This window comes from Rhamphochromis longiceps, linkage group LG14 (assembly GCF_057381845.1).
Source record: "Rhamphochromis longiceps isolate RC_006_pf linkage group LG14, R_longiceps_female_GT1.1, whole genome shotgun sequence".
NCBI lineage: Eukaryota > Metazoa > Chordata > Actinopteri > Cichliformes > Cichlidae > Rhamphochromis > Rhamphochromis longiceps.
In genome coordinates this window covers 3396669-3419446 of record NC_140570.1, presented here as the reverse complement: position 1 = coordinate 3419446, position 22778 = coordinate 3396669, and the positions used below count along the sequence as shown (strand labels likewise).

Genomic DNA, 22778 nt, shown 5'->3' with positions numbered 1-22778 from the left:
TATTTTTGTGTTTAAAATGTCATCAGTGTTGACAAGATTCCCAAGAGCACTGGCTAAAATCCAGCTCCCATCTGTGAAACAGCATCCCCTGTGTTTTAGAGATAATCATAAACACTCACTGTTGCCTCTGTCCTGACCTCATTTGCACATACTGATGGCAGTCTGGACCAATTCTAAGTCCGATTCATCCCTCTATATGCCACTGATTTTCAGTCCACTTCTTGTGTAACTTGGCTCCTCAGGCTTTTCGTCCCACCTGCCTTCCTTAAGAAGAGCTTCTTGACAGGTAACCTCAAACAGAGGTTTTCAGCAGTTGATCAAACCAACATTTGAAAATGAGTGAAAATGCAGCTAATGTCCAAAGAAAAACTATGAAAGAACTTTGGAAGCTTTGGAGAACTGCTGCTCAAGATCATGTTTAAAAACTACATGAAGGTCTGGCTCCCTGCAAGCAAAATATAATTAAATGACCAATGGTTCAAGACTTGCACAGCATTGCATATAACAAGCTAAATGTTTCAAAATCAGCAAAGCAAATCAGAATTTTAAATGTCTAATTGTTAACATAAGACATGTGTATAGCATGAAGTATACATAAGTCTATAATTTGTTGGACAAGACACTTTTCAAAAACTTTTTCTCTTTACACCACCACAATATATTTCAAATAAAACAATCAACATGTGATTCAAGGCAGACTTTCAGCTTTAATTTAATTTAATGGTTAGGAAGTACAGCACTTTTTATACAAAGATGCTGGTTTTCTAATATTTTCTAATACTTGGATGAAAATCCTTAATATCAATGACTGTCTGAAGAAGCCATGGACATCACCAAATGCTGGACTCCCTCCCTTGCTCTGCTAGGCATTTGCTGCAGCCACCTTCAGTTGTTCATCGTGCTTATTTGTGGGTCCTGCTGACTTCAGAAACTGAAAAGCACACTCTGAGATTAGGTGACTGACTTAACCATTACAATTATCCCAGATATGACAGAACTTGTAAAAACAGTCTTGACCTGGGGAAACGGGAAGGCTTGGCAGCAGTTCCTGTCAAAGGCAAACAAGGAACACGAAAAGTGTCAGGAGAGAGGCAACATCATTGGGAAGGTTACTTTTCAAATGTATTCCACTACAGATTGCAGAATACATGCCCTAAAATGTATTTTGTAACGTATTCCATTACGTTACTCAGTGAGAGTAACCTATTCTGAATACTTTGGATTACTTGAGATATTATCATGCTTTTTACAACTACATGAATGTACTATTGCTGTGTGATTTATTACTATTACTGAAGGTACTCACCATTTTTGCAGCGATCTCATATAGAAAATTATTCCGTGCTTATATAAAACAGGTCAGCGGCCGTAGTAAAAGGACCTCTGGCTAATACGTCGGGTTCGTGTCGGGCTCGTAGCCGAAAACTAGCTTTACTGTGTTGTCTGGGTCGACTTTGCTAGCGAGAGACAGAGACTGCTCCAACAAAACTTATTGTTTCAGAGGAAAACACGAACACAGCGTACAGTCGAGTCTTAATAGCTTACTTACAACTGGGCTCGTCAGGCACTCTTTTCGGCTGCAGTGGTTATTATTATATTTACATGCTTCCAGCTCCCGTTTCTGCTCAGTGACAGCTCGTACTTTTCCACTCTCCTTTTTCTCCCTCCCTCGCTCACAGACACATAACGGGTATGGCAGTCCATTCTCCCTGCAGCACGGACTACACTGCCCACGAGGCTACATTCTTTAGGGCGATGCCTGTAACACTCTGTCTATTGCCTTCATATTAAATAATTTTTTGCATAATAATTTTTAAAAATATTTCTTCATGTCATTAGAGGTGACATGGGCCACGAGATTGAGACACAGGCATTAGAGCCTCTTAATGCGTGTTTTGTTTGGGTTTCCACCAGCGTGGAATTACCAAAAATAGAGAGGGCAAAAGGAAAAGGCCGCCGTGTAATCCCTTTATTTCAACAAAGTAACTGTATTCTGAATACCACCTTTTTAAACGGTAACTGTAACGGAATACAGTTACTCATATTTTGTATTCTAAATACGTAGCATTGGTACATGTATTCCGTTACTCCCCAACACTGAGTGTAACACCATGCAGCTTGCTGCTTTCCACGTCGCTCCACTCAAGCCCTCTCTCCACAGCTCTTCAGCTCTGCAGCAGCAGCTTTGGCAAAAGGACACCAAGGTGAATTTAAGCAAAGTGAGTATGCAAGCGAGGGAGCCAAGGTTGAGTAATGAGTCCAGTGCAACGATTTGGCGACAACTGAGGAAACAGGATAGGAAACAGGAATGTAGCCAGAATGAAATCAGCCTGGCTGCATTCAGGTGTGTAGTTCGGTAGCCGGTGTATAATTAACAATGGGCTAGACTAAACTGGTGTAAGTTGTCAGGTGGACTAATAAAGCAATGTAGCTGATAGTGTGAAGCACCCAGATACTCCAGATTACATAAATAGTAAAATGTTGTGTCAAGTGGTGTAACTAAAGCGTAGTTGTTTGTGAAGAACGTGCAACATTTGAGTTTAAAAGTAAATCATATCAAAGATATAATCATGCTAGAGACAACAATGTTTTTTAAAGCTGTCATTTCTAAACAGTTAATGCACCAACTTTGTGAAAGCCCTAATGTGTGACACCTTAATAACTGTATTTGCATCTGTTGCTGCTTCCTGTATTTTTGAATTAAACAACCATGAGGTACAGAAATTAAAACAAAACACATCTCTGTTTATTTCTGTTCCAACCCACGGTCTGCTTTTCATGGAGCACGTCATCACTTTGTCCATTTTTACTTTTTTTTTTTGTCCTAAAACAAGCCGAGCCCACCAGCATTCTGAATGAACAGTATGATGACCAGGTCCGCGTCGACCTCATTGATAAACTCTTGATTCCAAATGTGCTCTGCCCAATCATAGGCATTGGTTGCTACCGACAACAAGAAATAAAGCAGGGCTGAACCATTTTCTAATAGGGGAGGGAGGATAACGCTATGCAATATATTCATTTTTTAGAATTTATATTCAACGTTAATTGCAGCTAGGCTCAAAGTGTTAATGCTAGCTTATTTTAATAAACAACATGTCATATGCAAACAACTAGGGTGTGGCAAAGATTATTTTAGGGTGGCACATGCCCACCCAATGCCACCCCTGTAGATCCACCCCTGTCAGTACTGAACTTGCTGTCTCAGAAAGTGAAAACCAAACTAGAGCTCAAAGTGGACCTAGAACAAGGCTGAAAATAACAGGCATAAACACTGAGTTTGTTCTTAGAAAATCTTTCTGTATTTACAGGTTTGAACAGACAAGCAGGTACAGACAGAGTGCTTATATACACAGCAGCACAAGATGTTAAAATGAGTGCTAAAACTATACGGTATTTACAGATGGACTACAGCGGAAAGTACAGACTAAGAACAAGTTTTATCACAAAACGTCTGGTACTCTACACAGTATCACAAATTCAATGAGCTGTACAGTTAAAAACCAAAAAATGGCAAATCTACATGAAATCCAATGTTTCTCCAATCGAGAGGCACTGAATTAAAATGTATTTACATTATATATACATGTTATAGTGTATAAGCATGTATGTTTTCATACATATATAGCTACCTGTGGTGCAAAAGCAGCAAAAGAAATTAGAATGTATGGAATTGAATACTACAAAGAAAAAAAAATGTTTGTGCTAAATGGGCTGACTGACAAAAAGGTTACACCATACATAACTAATATACTGGCAAAAACAAAGATTGAGCCCAAGGAAGTAATGTTTGCTCAAAGTCCTAACGGTCCTAACGGTTACGTCAGTCATTTAAAAGAAAAAAGAAAAAAAGAGATTGTCAATAATACTTCAAGTTCATGCAAAGATATAAACCATTTAAAAAAAAAAGAAAAAAAAGAAGAACTTTTCCCTGTTGACCAACCAGCTGTGCAGCTTTCCCTTCATCATGACACAGAAGGTGCAAAATAAGAGGGAGGGCGGGGCTTCCTGTGCGGATTATGGAACAGAGTTAGAACGCAGTACGGGCACTTGGTGGGGAGGTACAGTCTCAGAGTCAGCCTCATCCTGGTTGGAAAAGCCGCTTGTTGTGGCAGTGCTGGGTGGTGGTGGTGTGGAGGTGTTAGCGGTGGTGCTGAGGGTGGTGCTGATGACACTGCTGCTGCTGGTGGTGGTGCTTGTGCAACTGGCAGCAGGTGTAGTGGCCTGCTCCTCTTTGGGCTGCTTACTGGCAAACTCAGTGATGCTAAAGACAAATTGGAGGCAGCCCAGTTTGATGTAGCTGCCATGGTGGAGCAGGGCCGTGCCCTCCCAGCCCGCCCCGCTGCCTCCAATTAGGCTGGAGCTACTCGCTTTGCAGCTACAAGACGGCTCAGCACCACCCTGACGTTGGCTACTCATCACTCCTCCTACTGGCAACAACCCCACCATGGAGTTGGCTCCCTCGTTCTCTTCCCGTTTCTTACTGCGACCTACGCAAAGAAGAAATGCAGCAGGTCTGAGAAAGACGTCTGTACAGACTAGTGTCACAGTAAACTCCATTAATGTGGAGACAATGCAACCATGAAAAGATTTCACTGATTACATTTTATCCACAAAATAAAAAATGAACACTTTGTTTTGAAAATGAGACTAAAATCATGTGGAAAGCTGAACTCTGGCAAACATGTTTTACACTCATCATCTATAAACAGTTTCAGAGAAATCTGATTTAATGCTGTTTCACACTGCAGCTCTTTACTAATCAAACATCTGTCCAAATGATCTTTAATAACAGATTAAGACTGGAAGCTTTATGTGATACAGCAACATTCAGACTTTACATAACGTGGTCTGCCACAGAACAAGTATATCTGACTGCTCATTTTACACTTTATTTACCTTTCTCATTGCTACAATGCCACATGCACCAAGTTTACCACTGTACTGTACGTTTACTACATCCTTACTTTTACTTTGCAATTGCAATAGCTAATAATAAGCCAGCCCGTTCTTTCCCATTTGGTGTTTTCTCTACCAGCAGGCTCGCTGGCTAGATCGCCATTATGGATGGAGATGAACTCCAACACCAAACTCATGGTTTGTTTTTTTCCTGCACTTCAAGCTGGCACTCTAACCAGAACCTACAACAGATGGAGAACTGGTTCTCTACTCAAACTAATTACATGTACCCATTAAGAATGACAAATGTGACCTTGACCACAATTTGGATGAAGAACACTAAAAGCTGACCAATACTGCAGGAGCAGTGTCAGCGTAACAAACAGCACACTGACATTAAGCACATGGGGGGGGCTACACTTCCTGAAATTCTAGCCAAACTAAAACTGATTCTTTTCAGTATTAGAGTATAAATTAAAGTATTCCTTTAATTTACAGAAGCAATGATGTTATGATTTCTTCACAATTAAAATTTTAACTATTTTAACCAGAACACATACAGATGAGTGGCTAAGTGGAAGAAGATGGATGGATATTCATAAAAGGTTCATACAAAATCTATGAGTGACGACCTCATCAGCAGTCCAAGTCAAACTGGGCACACAGACCTGGGTTCCTTCAAGCCAATCCAAACAGATGACGGAGATGTACTTACGAATGATTCCTTGGACTTTGGCTACCAGGCCACCGGGTGGACATGGTGAGGTCTTCTCAGAGAAATCGCACGAGTACAGGACATTATCCACTGTGGTGCCATGCTCGCTATAGTTCAGAAGCTCATAATGCTTGGTATTCTGAAGGACGACAAAGACACACACACACACACAATTTACATCTTGGTCACTAACAACCACAGGAGTGCTCTGCAGAGTGATGTAGTTTAACAGCCTCACCTCGTCATAGAAAATACAGGCATGTTTCCCCGATACATAGTTGCAGTGACCGTAGTTTGTAAGGCACACATCCATGTCAGCACCTTAAAGAAACAGTTAAAGACTTAAACACCCTTTCCCACAACACAAAGAATACAGATTTGCAACATGGATTTTTTTCTGCAGTATTGCCGTGTCAAAATGTATTTTAATGACCTGCACTCCAATGTGACATATTGTGTTTTTGTTCAGTAGTTTTTATTCCACATGGTCCTGTTGTGACCCTCACAGGTCTAAGAACTTACTTTCACAGCCAACTTGCTTAAAATACTCCGATTTAAAGATGACGGTATCAACTATCACTCAACCTGACTAATGATGCAGAGATTGGGAGCTAGTACAGGCTCAGTACATTATTATATTATACTCTGTCGTGTACTGCTGCCTGTCGTGCAGAAGTACAGTCATGGTTAAAAGGATACCTTCTGTCAAGGTTTACATATTGGGACAAAATAAAAATCATCTTGTTTTTAGCAGGTCTTGAAATTAAGTCTTGATATATAACCTCAGATGAACTATAAAATATGACATTACTGTCATGTATTTGACAAAAAAGAAGCCAGAATGCAGAATTAGTGTATGAAGCACTAAGCAAACCCTTGTTGCTTCCATAGAAATAAAGATGACAAGTAGCAGGTACATACTGCTGATCAAACACAACTGATTAACTGATTATCAGCACGAGTGACCACCTCTATAAACTCAGAAGCATTCTGGTGTGTGTCGACATAATGCCAAAGAGGAAAGATGTCTTAAAGAATAAATGAGTGCTGCATGTCAGTATCTGAAGTTGCATGAAGCCAGTCCCAAACACGCTCATAATTCTACCATGAGAAAGATTATTTACTATTCAAGTGGAAAACATGCAAGACAACTGCAAAACATTCCCAGGAGTTAAAGTCCAAAAACAGTCACCAAGGATCAGGCAGTGCAATGACTCCAAGCACGTCAGCAAATCTGTCTGGTGGTTCTGCAAGCTGATGAATGATGGGGTGACCATCACACTGCTTCTGCATCACTTCCCAGTTTTATATCTGTAAGAGTGATTAGCTCAGAGCCAAGACACCAAACCAGGGGCCGTGGTACACCTGCTGTGTTGGCAGCTTTGTGTGTCACCAGTAAGACCATCACACAGCTATATCCATTCATGCTAGCTGTTACGGTGCATGTACGTGCTGCAGTATTCTTCTGAACAATAGGTGTTGCCCGTCCTCCAAATCAGCGCTGGTATAGAAGGAGAAGAAGTCAAAGTTGGAAGCCGAGGAATTTTAAAGTTTTTGCCAAGTTTCAAAGTTTCAACATCTCCCTCTGTGAAACCTGTGAACCTCTAAACTTCTGTACTGATATGATGTTAGGATGCCATTAAAAACAGACTTTAACCCAGCTGCAGCAGCAATGCAACAACACACCAGATTATAAAAATGCAGAAGTGCATGACCAGCAGAGATGACAGCTTACAACATGTAACATCAACTTTGCTGTACGGTGACATTTGCCAGGCACCACACAGCAGGTATGATGGGGCCCTACCTATGTTCTACTTCGGTCTTACTAAACTTTAGTCACGAGGCAAGAATATAACCTAAATCAAACATGATTAACTGGAGTTTGGTGAACTGGTATGATTTCAAAAAACTACGTGAGAGCAGCTTTAATGCTGTTCTCCTACGTGAACCTTTCCCCATCACAGGTGAAACCTAAGAGTGGCTCAGAGCCAGGGCACAGAATGCAGCAGGGTCAAAGTCACAGCGACTGAATGTCCTACCTGATCCTATGTGTAACGTCCTATAGCACATGCTGACAGCTGCTCCTCTTCCTGTCAGAGGGTAAAAGACCGCTCTGGCTTGCACCTTTTTCTGACCTGGGAGGAGGAGAGTGTAGGTTTTAATAATTACAACAAAACAGCAATCAAACAGCAGAAAAACTGACTTCTTGACAAGTAAACAGACTAAACTGTAGTGCAAAGGTGTCTTACTGTTTGGGTGGGGTGCTGAGGTTTTTGGGGTAGTGCTGGTGGTGGGGGGAGGTTGAGTGCTGGGCACTTTGGGAGCAAAGAGCTGCTGGATCCTCTGATAGGCCAAGAGCTTGATCATCTCTGCATCCAGTTTGTCCAGCTCGATCAATGTGCACAAAAACACAAACACACACAACCGCTAGAAGCTAATTACATCTTCGTGTGTTTCATAGCAGAACACAGCAATACGAAGGCTCTTAAACTGTCACATGTGGCCGCAGAGTGACAAACTCACCCCCATCCTCCTCTTTTCCATCCTTCATGCAGCTGGACAGGTTGGTGATGGAGGGCAGTGTGTTGGGCAGCAGTGAGTCCGTCAGTGCAGGAGCAGCCTTTATGTCTGAGGGACAGGAGAGGAAAAAAGAGACAAACTGATGAAATGAGATAAAAGAAGGACCAGAAAAAAGACAGTTTTGATAGTTCACTATAAAGGAAAAAAGTGCACAGGAACTATTACTGAGATAGAAGGCAAAGCAAGTTGTATCTGAATAACTTTTTTTTCTTCATAACTCAGTAACTGAAAATAAAATGTGCTCTTAAATGGCCATGTATCCTTTTGGTAAATGGGGCTGCACGACACAAAATATGCAAGAAAACTGTTAGCACCATCGATTATGTCAGCAGTGAGTATTCAATTAATAGCAACAGTAAACATTCAAAAGAGAGAAAACTCAGGTCTTTTAAAATGAACGTTTCATTTGTTTCCACTTTAGAAAATGCTTGTTTTGATAGTTTAACAATACACAGTATCTGCCAAAAGAGCTCAACTCTTTCACTGTATTTACATCCCATATCACAATCACATTTCCACTTTCTTGAAGAAACATTTTCCTAAAGACAAAAAACTGATAAATTATTAGAAGTAGAAATAACAGAATCACAATTTTAAGTGATCTGCCAAATAAAATAAGCTATGCATCCTAGACTGAGGCATGAAATAAAAAGGCCTTCTTCCCATCTGCTTGGAGCTCTTTCTTACATTATAAGGGGAAAAAAAAGAGTTCTGACAGTATTGCATCTCCTGGATGAAGCAGAGTTGGTCAGTGTGCACGCGTATGAATGCATGTGTGTTAAAGTGTGCGAGTGAATGTGTGTAAGCCTTCAAACAAGCATGTAGTGCCTGCAGTGAAGAAAGGTGAGCATATAACCATTCTCAGTTCTGAGGCCTTCTCTGTGCTTTAATGCAAAACAGACTTTATGAAAGTGGAGATGTTAATACTAATAATAATTCAGCCTAACAGCATGACTATTAACACAATTTCTTAAAGTTAAAAATGTATTTATATTAATATAAATATGCAAAATAATGTTGCTATAGCCTCAAATTAAATGTTCTCTCATGCACACCATGGCCCCCGTTACATGTATAATGAGGAGAGAGTAACATAATGATTACTTGAGTATATTATTACTATTATTATCATCATTATTATTATTAGCTGTATAAAGTGATACATTTAGACTGCAGCTTTGACATTTCTGATGTGTACCTGGAGTAGGTGCTGATCCAAACTTTACTGTGTCGTGCTCCTGGCTGCCTCTAGATGGTGCATCTGTGAAGGAACTGCTGGTGATTGAGGAGGGCTTTTCATTGGTGCTCACACACTCCTCCTGGGGCTCTGTCTGGCTCCTGTGGTTCTGTTGGCCACTGTGGGGCCATATCGTGGGGGCAGTGGGGCAGTTCTGTTGGGCACATGCATTTACAGTGCTCTCAGGTTCCTTCTTAACCGTTTCTGTTCCTATGTGGTTCACCAGTCCAGAGGCAGAAGCTGATGCCGTTCTCCCAGCCTTCAGTCTGTTCTGTAGCTCAGCCTGCCTGCAGGAATCTGAGGCACTGTTACAGTCTACAGGTCCATTGGCTCTGGGAGGCTGAACCAATTCCAGAGGCCCATTAGGTTTCCTACAGTTCTGACATGGTGTCACGGTGCATTTGCAAAGAACTAGCCCTGATGGGCTGTCCTTGGAAAGAGAGGCCCCCTGGGAGTCACTGGGTGTACTGCAAGCTTTAGAGCAGGGGTCAGGGGAAGAAGTCCTTTCTAATGAGGCCTGAGTTTTCATGTCTTCTGATGCTCCACTTGATTGTGTATTTGCTTTCTGCTCAAAGTGCCACTCTGTTGATGAGGCCTTCTGTTTGATGGATAGGTGTCGCATGATACTGCACTGGAGAGCGATGACATCCTGAAGCCACTGTTCAACACAACACATGTATGTTTTTATAAAGAAGCAACCAGCAGTTCTGTTGAGAGGCCCTCCCCTTCATCAAGGATTCATTTATATCACACAAACAAACAGATACCAGAATTTATCTTTTGCTGCAATTTTCAAATTACTCAAAGCTCTACAGTCTGTGAAAAAAACAGACTTTCTAATGCAACTGTTGCAAAGTGCCGTGAAGCAGTTGGTTCAGCTTTCAGAACTTCTGAAACTGAATTTTCTGTTACTTTCTGATAAACACAGTACACAGGATGTGTCAGTGTTTCACTCATCTACACCAAAAATCTAACTCTCTAAAAACTTCTTGTCCAAACTCTCATCCAATCATCCAAAATGAAAAGGAAAGCGATCAATCATCCTTAACCTCCTAGGACCTGGTGTCCACATATGTGAACATCACATTATGGGTTGGCTAGACCAAAATACTAAATGTTGCTCTACAAAGGCCTGATTTCCACATGCGAGGACGTTATACTGCCACTGTTCTATTGAAATTTAAATCGAATGTCCTCATATGTGGATCTCATTTTTCTCAGAAACAAACATCAGGTAAAAAATAAAATCTGATAATTCTTTGGTTTTACATTCATCAGGTCCCAATCAGCCCAAATAGCAAAGAGAAATTAAAAATGCATGCCATGAAAGAGTTTGGGTCTTAGGAGGTTACGCTGCTCTCCTATTAATCTCACATCCTATTACATCAGATGACACAGATTGTAGCACACAAAAGCCTGTTTTGAGGGAACTATCATTACAATCTGACTTAAAGAACATGTTAGGCAGCTGCTGGTTTCTCTTGTGCCTACCTCCTGCTGCTCAGCCTCTGTGGTGAAATGCTTTGTGGGCTGATGGTCAGGAATGCCACTACAAACCAGCTCCAGCTGGCGCACCCCTGCAGGAAGCAGCATGGGCGGAGGATTCTGGTACTGGGACTTGATGGCATCTGGCACCTGAATAAAAACACTGACTGTTAGAGACAATTTTTTTTTGTTTTTTTTTGCCTGTCCCGTTTGGCTCTTTTGCCATCAGAATTGTTGTCTAAAGGCAAAGAAAGATGCCCAACGGATTTACTTTACCAAACTGACCATCCCAGCCTTGCCGTAATGGTCCATTTGATTCACCTTTTATTGTTTATTTTATTTTCACTTACTGAATACGGGACAGACTTGACTGGGGGAAAGAAGGGGAGAAAGAAAGAGGGAAAGAGAAACAGCTGAGAAGAGGGACGGGGGAGAAGGGCAAAAGACAAAAACCAACAGAATGAGCAGAGAAAAAAAAATGCATCTATCAATCACCTGGATCACCTGCTGAGAAAGAAAAAAGAAAACAAGCAGAAGAGAACAAGAGTAATAGAATAAACAACATCACAATGATATATGGGAATATGACAGTAAATACTAAATGTTAAACATTATTGTGCAGCACATAAGATCAACAGAACACAGTGTGCTTTGAGGTAGGAGCCAAAAAGGGTGTAGTTTGTGGGTGTGATCACCCGTGTGTACACCTGTGAGCATGGACGCGCTTGTTTTTTGTTTTTTAAAAGGTTCCTTCATGTAATGATCTGCTAGAGGGTGTGGGGGGGCCACAGCCCCGTCCTCCAGGGCATGAAGCAGGTATGGAGGAGATCAAAACTCCAGACATCCAGAGGCCCCCAGAACACAAGAGACCAAGGAAGACCAACAGAGGGGCAGCCGCGCCACTGTCCCGGAAAGAGCTGAGGAGAGTCCCAGATGAGGGCTCACTCAGCAGTCGCGGAGCAGAAGCCAGGGGGAGTTGCAGTGACGCGCCCGTGAGCTCCGCCGGCAGCCAGCTGCGCCTGAGTGACCGAGCCCCAGGCCGAGAGGCCGGGGGCACCCCACCTCCGAATTGGCCCGAGCGAGCCCCAGGCTCCAGGCCCCGATAAGCGGCCGCCAAGGAGTGAGCCGGTGTGTACCTGGACGCCCATCCCCGGACACAAAGAACCACCAACGCACCGATGTCTGAGGGGGTCCGCCACTGGCAGGGGAAGTGGTGGTAGGGGGAGATAGGCCTCCAAACCTTGGAGGGCCTGAGATGTCCCCAGAGAGGTGGCGCCTGACACCCAACCTGACATATAGACACAGACATACAGGCACACACAGATACAAACATCCATTCCCACCCTCATGCTCTCATATGCACTTACTCCACACTCAACCAACGTGGAGACAGACATAAAGAGACGTTGTACACACGATCACACTCCCCAAGCGTACTCTACAAACCGGGTCTAGGTACCCTTGCCCCTGGAGGGGGGAACTGCACCCAGACCCAGGTGGTGTTTCCCTTTTCCCTGCGGTGGGGGGAGGCAGACCGCCCCAACTCCGCAGCAGCAGGAAGGCCCCACACTCCAGACCGCAGTCGGACGGCCAACTCCTCCTCCTAGCCCCCCCGCTCCAGCAGGTCGCAGAGAATGGGGGTGAGAGAAGACTCCAAACCTCCCTCCACCCGCTCATTGTAGTGTTGATGCATGTGTGTTCTAAGGTGCATTTAAAACCCAGGAGGGCATGGAGCTACCTGCCAGAGAGCAGCAGGTAAGCGCATGGTCCCTCCTGCTAGCCCTCAATGTCTACGTGTATTTAAAATTGAGAGGTGGGCAACGATGCCAGGGGTGGGGTGTACACCCTGATGGTACTTTGGACTCCGTGTATCGTGCCCACCCCCAAGATCCTATATGTATGTGTAATGAGAGTGTGAATAATGTGAATGTCTAAGTTGTGGGATAAAATTGAGGCAGAGGCAGCCAGAAGGGGACAGAGGGGGGGGGGGGGGGGGGGGGGGGGGTAGCCTCCTCTGCACCCTGGTGACATACCCCTACTCCAAGGCCCTGCATGTGTGGGTGGTTGTGGTGGAGCGGGAAGAGGGAGGCAGCTGGAGATGGGGAGGGAAGGAAGGGAGGGGCAAGTGACCCCTCCCTGGGGCCAGCTCCCCCGCTGACCCCAGTAGGCACCCCCATACTCCGCGACCCGCCAGGGAAAGGGGGCCCAGGCCCATCCAGACCGGGCCCAGTGCAGCAGCGCCGCCCGGCCCCACAGAGCCCGGGACAGTCCACCCAACCCCACCACAGAGAAAACTGCACCCACCCCACCATCCACTCATCTTCCAGACTACATAAGACAATAAACACCCAGGCTGAGATCTTCCTCCACCTCTCCTGTATCTCCCCCTCCTGCAGAGGGAGCTCCTGAGGAGAGGAAAGCTCCTGCAAGATGTGACAATCTCCCCCACCAGTTGAAGAGCCCCCCAGGTGGCTCGACGCACCGGCGGCACCCTGCTCCAGGGCTGGGCCCCCATGCACCCACCCGCCCACAACCCCGGCAACACACCAACCAGGACCCAAGCCCCCGAGGCCCGGTCCGGGTCCCAGCCCAGAGACGGAGCGCCCCCAGAACCTCACGCCCATCCCGGACCCACCCAGGGGCAGCCAGGCTACCAGGTCAGTAACCCACGTCCGTCAGCACAGACCCTCCCCTAGCCCCGCTGCACGCAGCCGCGAGGAAACAGTCACCTGAGAGCCAACAGAGCCCCTAACCGGACATGACCGCTACCCCGGGTTGAGCCCCCCAAGGAAGATGCCTCCGGGGAACCCCCCGACGCCCTAAGCCTGTCCCTACCCCCACACCAATCACAACAGTGAAGGCGGGACCAAACTATGACCCCCCACCCCCACTAGGTGATGGAGCTGATCAAAGGAGCCCAGAGCAATTGATCTGATGTGGTGGCAGAGGCTGTATCAAGACTAATGTAATCTAATAGATAATTTCTATATTGGTTAGAATTAAGATTATTTTTATTTTTCCAGTTCATGAGGACAGTTTTCTTGGCTATGCATAGGGCAGTGAAAACCATATGGGCGATATTCTTTTCTGAAGTGACATTATCTAAGCTGCCCAACAAACACACTAAGGGGGAAGTTGGAATGTTACATTTCAGACACTTCGATAAGTTTTCACATATCTCGCGCCAAAACTTCTGAACTGGTGGACAGAACCAAAGAGCGTGGATATAATTGTCCGGTGAATTGGTTTGGCAGTGTGAGCAGTTGTTGGTAGACGTAAAGCCCATCTTGAACATCCGATGACCTGTATAGTGCACTCTATGTAATATTTTGTATTGAATTAATTGAAGACTGGGATTTCTAATTAGATGAAAGGTTTTTAAGCAAATCTGAGACCAGAAGTTTAGGTCTAAGTTAACTGATAAATCCGCTTCCCATTTTGCAATAGGAAGTGATATTGATTCATCTGTTTTAGAAAGCATTCTGTATATTTTGGATAGTAATTTGGGGGGTTTAAGAGTAAGAAATTGAACCACACTTGGTGTTAGAGACAATTTAACACTTTCTAGCAAATTAACCAGTACGTTCAGATGTGTCTAAACATAGCATCACTTCATATACAAGTGCACAACTGCTTAAATTTCAGAAGCTGAAAAAAAGACAGTATGTCAGTATCTAGGTAGAGCAGGGCGATATGACCAAAAATATTTCAATCAATCAATCAATCAATCAATCAATCTTTATTTATAAAGCACTTTTCATACAGAAAAAATGTAGCACAAAGTGCTTTACATAGTTAAAAGCAGCCCACCCCACCCTCCAACTCACTCCCCACACTCTCAATACACATATATCCCCCCCACCCCCACCCACACACACATACACACACGCGCACACTTAAAGAGTAAAAATTGGGCTGGGCTCGCATGAGCCAAGTGAGGAAACATTATAACAGAGAGCCGTCTGCACCGGGAGCCGGTCATAGACCGCAGCCTCCGGGCTGGGCACACAGCAGGAGGGAGGCCAAGGAGCCCCCCAACCAGGCTGAGAGGACCCCAGAGACCCAGCAGCCACGGTCAATAACAGCCCCGGTGCAGAGAGCGCCCTCCGAGGAAACACTGGAGATATGACGCAATACGATATATACAGGGTAAAATGATAAAATAAATAACAACAGGATACAATATAAATATAAATATAAATAGAGTAAGAAGATTAAAAAATGAATAAGAATAAAATCAAAAAATATTAGGTAAATCCTAAATTAATAATAGAATAACAGGATAGAATAAATAAGCATAAAAAATAAATAAACGCTAAGTAAAAGCTAAATTAAAAAGGTGGGTCTTGAGCCTGTTCTTAAAACTTATCACAATATACATTTGAAAATTTGCGATAACTATATAATTGACACTAGACAAAACACTTTACAACTCCTCAACTTTATTAGTGCAAAGAAAACCCCATCAATGTATTTTCACTTAATCAAGCAGCTGTTTTTTATGTGCATTAAAGTTATATAAAAATGTAACAGTGCAAATGCAAATTCCTTGCTGACAGTTTAACCAAAAAGACATTTCCAGTGGAAATTGGCCGACATATCCTCAGCATAACCATGTATAATATCCACAAAACTTAAGAGGTTATACACACAGTGTACGGTAATATTATGTTGAAGCACAGTACATATCACTCCGCGAGGCTCCTGCCTACGACAGCCGTAACGCTCCGACAATCCATCAAGCAGTGCAGCTTCGTAGCTTAGCAAAGTTGTACTGAAACATTTGACAGATTTTCGAGCGCCGTGTACATAAAATCGTTTCGAGGTCAGTAAACACAACCAGAATTCATACATAAGGCGCACGGGATTATAAGGGGCACTGTCTATTTTGAGAAAAATCAAAGGATTGATTTTAAGTGTGCCGTATTTTCCAAAAAACACGGTAATAACGTCGGCCCGCTAGCATGCTCTACCAAAAATAGTGCTTTGTTGTGTATCTGAGGGACGAAAGCTAAACCAGTTCCACCACTGAAGTTGCAGCATTTTTACAAACCAGTTCTGGTTCATCCGTTTCATTTAACAATCCGCTTTCGCCCTTCTCATTCTGCGTCGCCGCCATGTGCGCATGTATCAGAATCAGAATCAGAATCAGAATACTTTATTGATCCCTGGGGGAAATTATTTTTTGTTACAGTGCTCCATTTTAAACCAACATTAAGACAAGACAGACAATACGCTAACTAAGAATAGTACAATATATACATATATATATACATACATACATACATAAGTCACTTATAAATAAATAGTTGGAAAAGAAACATGTGTAGTTGTAGCAGCAAACAGTGTGTTAAGTGGATGCGTTGTACAGGGAGATGGCCACAGGCAGGAATGATTTCCTGTGTCGTTCAGTGGTGCTTTTCGGTAATCTCAGTCTCTCACTGAACGAGCTCCTGTGACTGACCAACATGTCATGGAGTGGGTGGGAGGTGTTATCCAACATTGTCTTTATCTTGGACAGCATCCGCCTCTCCGACACCACCTTGAGGGAGTCCAGCTCCATCCCCACAACATTGCTGGCCTTACGGATCAGTTTATTAAGTCTGTTGGCATCTGCGACCCTCAGCCTGCTCCCCCAGCATGCAACAGCATAGAGGATCGCACTGGCCACAACAGACTCGTAGAAAATCCTCAGCATTTTCTGGCAGATGTTGAAGGACCTCAGTCGCCTCAAAAAATAGAGACGACTCTGGCCCTTCCTATAAAGTGCTGTGGTGTTTTTAGCCCAGTCCAGTTTATTGTCAATGTGTACTCCAAGGTATTTATAGTCCTCCACAATGTCAACACTGACCCCCTGGATTGAAACAGGGGTCAAGTGTTTCCTGGTCTTCCTGAAGTCCACGATCAGTTCCTTGGTCTTTGCCACGTTGAGCTGCAGATGATTCTGCTCACACCACGTGACAAAGGAGTCGACCACAGCCCAGTACTCTGTCTCATCATCCCTGCTGATGCATCCAACCACCGCAGAGTCATCAGAAAACTTCTGAAGATGGCAGGTCTCTGTGCAGTGGCTGAAGTCTGTGGTGTAGAGGGTGAAGAGGAAGGGGGAGAGGACAGTCCCCTGTGGTGCCCCTGTGTTGCTAATCACCTTGTCAGACACACACTGTGGGAGACGTACATATTGTGGTCTTCCTGTCAGGTAATCAACAATCCAGGACACCAGAGAAGCATCCACCTGCATCGCTGCTAACTTATCACCCAGGAGGGTCGGCCTGATGGTGTTGAAAGCACTGGAAAAGTCAAAAAACATGACCCTCACAGTGCTCGCCGGCTGGTCCAGATGGGTGTAGACACGATTGAGCAGGTAGATGATGGTGTCCTCTGTTCCGAGACGAGGCTGATAAGCGAACTGAAGGGGATCCAGATGTGGTCTTACTATGGGTCGCAGCTGGTCCAGGATGAGCCTTTCCAGGGTCTTCATGATGTGGGAGGTCAGTGCCACGGGCCTGTAATCCTGGGGGCCACTGGGACGTGGCGTCTTTGGTACAGGGACGAGGCATGATGTCTTCCACATCACCGGGACCCTCTGCAGACTCAGACTCAGCATAAACAGTTTATGAAAGACTCCACACAGCTGGGGGGCACAGGTCTTGAGGACAAGGGGACTCACTCCGTCTGGTCCAGCAGACTTGCCTGAGTGAAGTCTCCTCATTTGCATCTCAACCTGGTATTGAGTGAAGGTGATGGGTGGGGGAGGGGTGTCAGGAATCTCACAGGAGGCAACATGTGAGGAGAGAGGCTGGCACAGTGGTGTGGCTCTGGATTCCAGGCTGACTGCAGGTGAGGTTGTGGGGGTGGGAGCAGACACTGTGGTGTCGAATCTATTGAAAAACAGATTCAACTCGTCGGCTCTATTCTCACCTCCCTCAGCTCCCCTGCTGTTGGTTGGCCTGAATCCAGTGATGGTCTTCATGCCCCTCCACACCTCTCTCATGCTGTTCTGCTGGAGTTTCCACTCCAGCTTCCTCCTGTAATTGTCCTTAGCCTCTCTGATCTTGTCCTTTAGTAACACCTTGCACGTTGCCTGGCGGAAGGATCGGGGTTCAAGAGTGGTATGTTGGTCACATGTCCGTCCGCCAGGCAACGTAGTCCCGTACGAAGTAGCGCGAAAAACAAACTTCAAAGTAGCGCTACGCATTCAGCGGGAGTCGTGGATGACGAGCGGCGATAAACTTGCGAAAAGCAAGTTATGCTCAACTCCACCGGTGGATTCTGACAGCGTGGAAAAGTGTGAAAACATCCACGATCACCAACGGATTTTGAAGGGCTGGACTGCTGCATGATGGAGAGGACACTGCCACGGCCCTTCTGAGGGTGTTCGACTCTGACACTGACAACGAGGATTTCTTTGGTTTTGAAAGTGACAACGAAGGAGAGAAGCGGAGAGTGGATGACGAAGCCATCCTGAGCCTGTTTGTTTCCGACATTGGAGAAGAGGACTTTGGTGGTTTTAGAGCGCAGGAAGAAGAGAAAGATGGTGAATGACTGACTTTTCTTCTTGTTAAAGCCGTGTCGCTGCACCTGAGCCTAAAAGGTAGTCCGAATCTATTGTTCTGGTGTGCTGTAGGTTACTGTTATGTACTACATGTGCAAATATGTACCCATAACTTGTTTTTCAAAATATTAATAAAAGGGGTGTGTCTCCAAACAGCCATCTCTTTCCTGACAATTCCCTTTGTGCATATTCTCTTACATATGATAAGTCAACATTGAAACACCTGCGGCTTTTAGTCAGGTGCGGCTAATGTATGTACAAAACAGGATTTTCCCCTGATTTTAGCTTGTGCGGCTAATATTCAGGTGCGCTTTGTAGTCCGGGAAATACGGTATATTATTAAAGCCATTCATTTCCTAGATCTCCACCTGTGTTCCAGTGGCCAAGAAAAAACGATTATATGAAATCCAACACACTGCACCGTCACACTCAGACGTACGTCTACCTTGATGGTTTTCTTGTTGCGCTGGTGAGTGGTGGTTGGGAGCATTTTGTCGATGTACTCTACGCAGGAAGTCCAACTTAACTGCGTGCTGGGACATCCTGTCCTGGAACTGATCGAAGAGCTGACAGCGGCTGGACAGGCTGAGGCTCCTCTGATTCAGCTGCATAGCAAACAAAAATATATCAATAAAAATTTACATCAATAAAAGGAAAGGGAAAGCAGCTTTAGCTTAGAATCAGCACAGTGCATCTTACTACTAAGTGCTCCACATGGTTTGGACACATCCATTTGCCGGCAGGTAAAGCTGTGAGTGGAGGGTCCAGACAGTCCATGTGGAACAGGAGGGGACAGTAATCGCACTGGATCAATGGAGCCAACCTGCAACTCCTGAGAGACCAAATAAATAGAATTAGTACCTGCTGTCATCACTTCAGGGCTTCGTCTACCTCTTTGCACTGTGCTCCAGAACTCCTGACCTGTTGCATGAAAAGCAGATTTTGACTGGCAAAGGGACTAACTAGACCATTGGGATCCAGTTCATGCTGAGGCCGCCTGAAGGGCTTTCCAAGCAGCTCTTCTTTTTTCCTCCGTTTACTGCTGCCTAGAAATCCAAACAAAAGAGCAACATTGAAGAAACAGTCTAAACTGCATATATAAAGAGGTATTTTAAACTTAGGGTGCTGAAAGAAATCATATTTTGGTAGTCATTATGACTGACTGACCTGGTAGTGCAGTGGTGCACGTGAGCTCACTCGGCAGCTGAAACTGAGTGGGGTTTCTCTCCATAGCAGCCGCTATTAGGAGCTGAAAGGGCCTCTTGAGGAGTCGCGGTGTCGGAGCAGAAACTGTAGAACTCTCGAGCTCTGCACCCTGAACTTCATCCTCAGGCTCTGCTGCCTCCTCCTCTCCATCGTTCTGCTCCTCTGAGGGGGTTGGGGTGGATGAAGTGTTGGAATTTGTCCAGGTTAGCTGCTTAGCCTGCTGCTGGTTCTGAGGTCCAACAGTTGTACCTGGGCCACTCGTAGACAAGGGCCTGCAGCTCCGGCCCCCGGAGGAAGACCCTCAAGCCGCAGTGGGCCAGCGTTGAGCTGCAGCTCCACAGATGGAGAAGCAGAGCGCTTGGAGGAGGATTTCTCTGGCAGGCCGCTGGTCTGTTCAGACTTCTGTTCTCTTTTCTGTACATATTCGCAAACAAAACCCAAACACGGATTTAAAAAGCCATCTCTTGACCCTGCTGTCTTAGCAAATTATAGATGAATCTCTAATCTTCCTTTCATCTCAAAAATTCTTAAAAAAAATAATTTTTAAAAAGCTAACAGATCAAACTAAGGGCCCTGGTACACCTGCTGTGTTGGCAGCTTTGTGTGTCACCAGTAAGACCATCACACAGCTATATCCATTCATGCTAGCTGCTACGGTGCATGTACGTGCTGCAGTATTCTTCTGAACAATAGGTGTTGCCCGTCCTCCAAATCAGCGCTGGTATAGAAGGAGAAGAAGTCAAAGTTGGAAGCCGAGGAATTTTAAAGTTTTTGCCAAGTTTCAAAGTTTCAACATCTCCCTCTGTGAAACCTGTGAACCTCTAAACTTCTGTACTGATATGATGTTAGGATGCCATTAAAAACAGACTTTAACCCAGCTGCAGCAGCAATGCAACAACACACCAGATTATAAAAATGGAGAAGTGCATGACCAGCAGAGATGACAGCTTACAACATGTAACATCAACTTTGCTGTACATCATCATCTCTGCATCCAGTTTGTCCAGCTCGATCCCTGCACACACACACACACACACACACACACACACACACACACAACCGCTAGAAGCTAATTACATCTTCGTGTGCTTCGTAGCAGAACACAGCAATACGAAGGCTCTTAAACTGTCACATGTGGCCGCAGAGTGACAAACTCACCCCCATCCTCCTCTTTTCCATCCTTCATGCAGCTGGACAGGTTGGTGATGGAGGGCAGTGTGTTGGGCAGCAGTGAGTCCGTCAGTGCAGGAGCAGCCTTTATGTCTGAGGGACAGGAGAGGAAAAAAGAGACAAACTGACATTGAATATGACGGCCCAGCTGTGTAAGTGTTTCAGTGTCTAAAAAGTCACTCCAACTGGTTGATACACTTGCAAAATTTCTACAAAAAGACTTCATTTAACACACTTCAAAGAGTCACGAGAACTTGTTGCAACATTATTTCATCTCCTTTAACTATCATGAGTGTGTTTGGGGTTTTGGGAGTCAAGGATCCCAATAAAAATCAACAGCACATCTTACTGCTGTGTCTACTGCATGAAGAGTTACAGCAAACTGACAGAAGCACTGTTATCAGAAGTAATTTCTGACCACACCAATGTCCACTTTTTTCCCAGTTAATGCCAGTCGTTTATCTGGACCTCTCTCCTATCACATCGAAAATGAATCAAAACTCAGAACCTCCGATCGATACGGTCTTGCCCATGTCAGTTATTTTGGTTTGTAAAATCTGTCAATAGTCCACCCATGATTTACTGTCCCCTTTGAGACAGACATGTATGTTGTCACCTGACACTGCTCTGTCCAGTCTGTGGCAAGTAAACGTAAAGAGATGTCAGATACCAAGTCAGCTTCCCACCTGAGCAGTCTGTACCAAATAAAAATGCTGTTTTTTGTCTTACTCTTAGTAAACTAAATAAATAATTCACTGACCAAACACCATCCACTCTGATAATTTTGCATCTGCTGGTGAAAGAAACTGATCTGACATCAGTGTTAAGTTAACAAGCTCTATGTGACAAGCTCTAAAGAGTCATGCATTAAATGAAACAGCAGGAGTATTTCTTGTAATCAAATTACTCGATGAATAGTTGCAGCCCTGGCTAGTACTACAGGCAGAAACAACAAGCCTGTATGATGACTTTAGAATTACAAGTTTAGTTTACTTTAATTACTGTTAAACTACAGTGTTATGTTTTTACTTGTACTTACAATTTCCAGAGAAAACACTAAAGGCTGTTTTTGTGCTTAGATTTAACTCGTGCTGTGTCACTAATATTGCACTGTAATACTATTGGTACCATAGCAGTGACAATGGATTCACACTTCGGTCATCTGTCACCATCCCAGAAATGTACTAGTCAGTACTAATACAATAGAATTATGCAATTCTCAATACCAAAAAAAAATGATCATCCCATGTACATAAAGGCTGCCAACCGACACACTGCTCAAAACCCCCACAACACCTCCTCCAAGTGGTGAGCACATGGGGGGTGGGCCTATGTCATCTCTTTAGCCTGTACACAGCCAGACTGCATGGGCTAAAACACAGTCTCTGGTTAGACTCCCTTGAGCTCTTCCCCAGGCCTGGCTCCAGGGTGGGGCCCTCGTAATCACTATGGTTACTGTACATTATCTCTTACACTTTAAAGTATTATTAGAATAAATTATTATTATTATCATTATTACTATTATTATCATCATTATTATTATTAGCTGTATAAAGTGATACATTTAGACTGCAGCTTTGACATTTCTGATGTGTACCTGGAGTAGGTGCTGATCCAAACTTTACTGTGTCGTGCTCCTGGCTGCCTCTAGATGGTGCATCTGTGAAGGAACTGCTGGTGATTGAGGAGGGCTTTTCATCGGTGCTCACACACTCCTCCTGGGGCTCTGTCTGGCTCCTGTGGTTCTGTTGGCCACTGTGGGGCCATATCGTGGGGGCAGTGGGGCAGTTCTGTTGGGCACATGCATTTACAGTGCTCTCAGGTTCCTTCTTAACCGTTTCTGTTCCTATGTGGTTCACCAGTCCAGAGGCAGAAGCTGATGGCGTTCTCCCAGCCTTCAGTCTGTTCTGTAGCTCAGCCTTTTTCAT

The 22778-nt window shown here is 44.5% G+C and overlaps 2 protein-coding genes and 1 pseudogene across 3 annotated transcripts; all 3 read right to left on the bottom strand.

The window, feature by feature from the left end:
• Nucleotides 1-3287: 3287 nt before the first annotated feature.
• LOC146653425 (PHD finger protein 12-like) lies at nt 3288-8005 on the bottom strand. The gene is made up of 5 exons (XM_085380578.1): nt 7867-8005; nt 7657-7752; nt 5853-5935; nt 5615-5753; nt 3288-4490 (listed from the first exon to the last, which is right to left on the bottom strand). The coding sequence occupies exons 1-5, from the start codon at nt 7982-7984 to the stop codon at nt 4018-4020; spliced, it is 909 nt and encodes a 302-aa protein (XP_085236704.1). The 5' UTR covers nt 7985-8005; the 3' UTR covers nt 3288-4017.
• A 13-nt stretch (nt 8006-8018) lies between these two features.
• On the bottom strand, nt 8019-20323 carry LOC146653424 (PHD finger protein 12-like; annotated as a pseudogene). Its single transcript, XR_014907276.1, has 8 exons — nt 20291-20323; nt 19642-20094; nt 19396-19520; nt 19174-19306; nt 18920-19079; nt 10926-11069; nt 9396-10092; nt 8019-8245 (listed from the first exon to the last, which is right to left on the bottom strand). The product of XR_014907276.1 is annotated as a PHD finger protein 12-like (transcript).
• Nucleotides 20324-20800: 477 nt separating this feature from the next.
• Nucleotides 20801-22778, bottom strand: LOC146653423 (uncharacterized). Its single transcript, XM_085380603.1, has 2 exons — nt 22448-22778; nt 20801-20943 (listed from the first exon to the last, which is right to left on the bottom strand). The coding sequence occupies exons 1-2, from the start codon at nt 22776-22778 to the stop codon at nt 20801-20803; spliced, it is 474 nt and encodes a 157-aa protein (XP_085236729.1).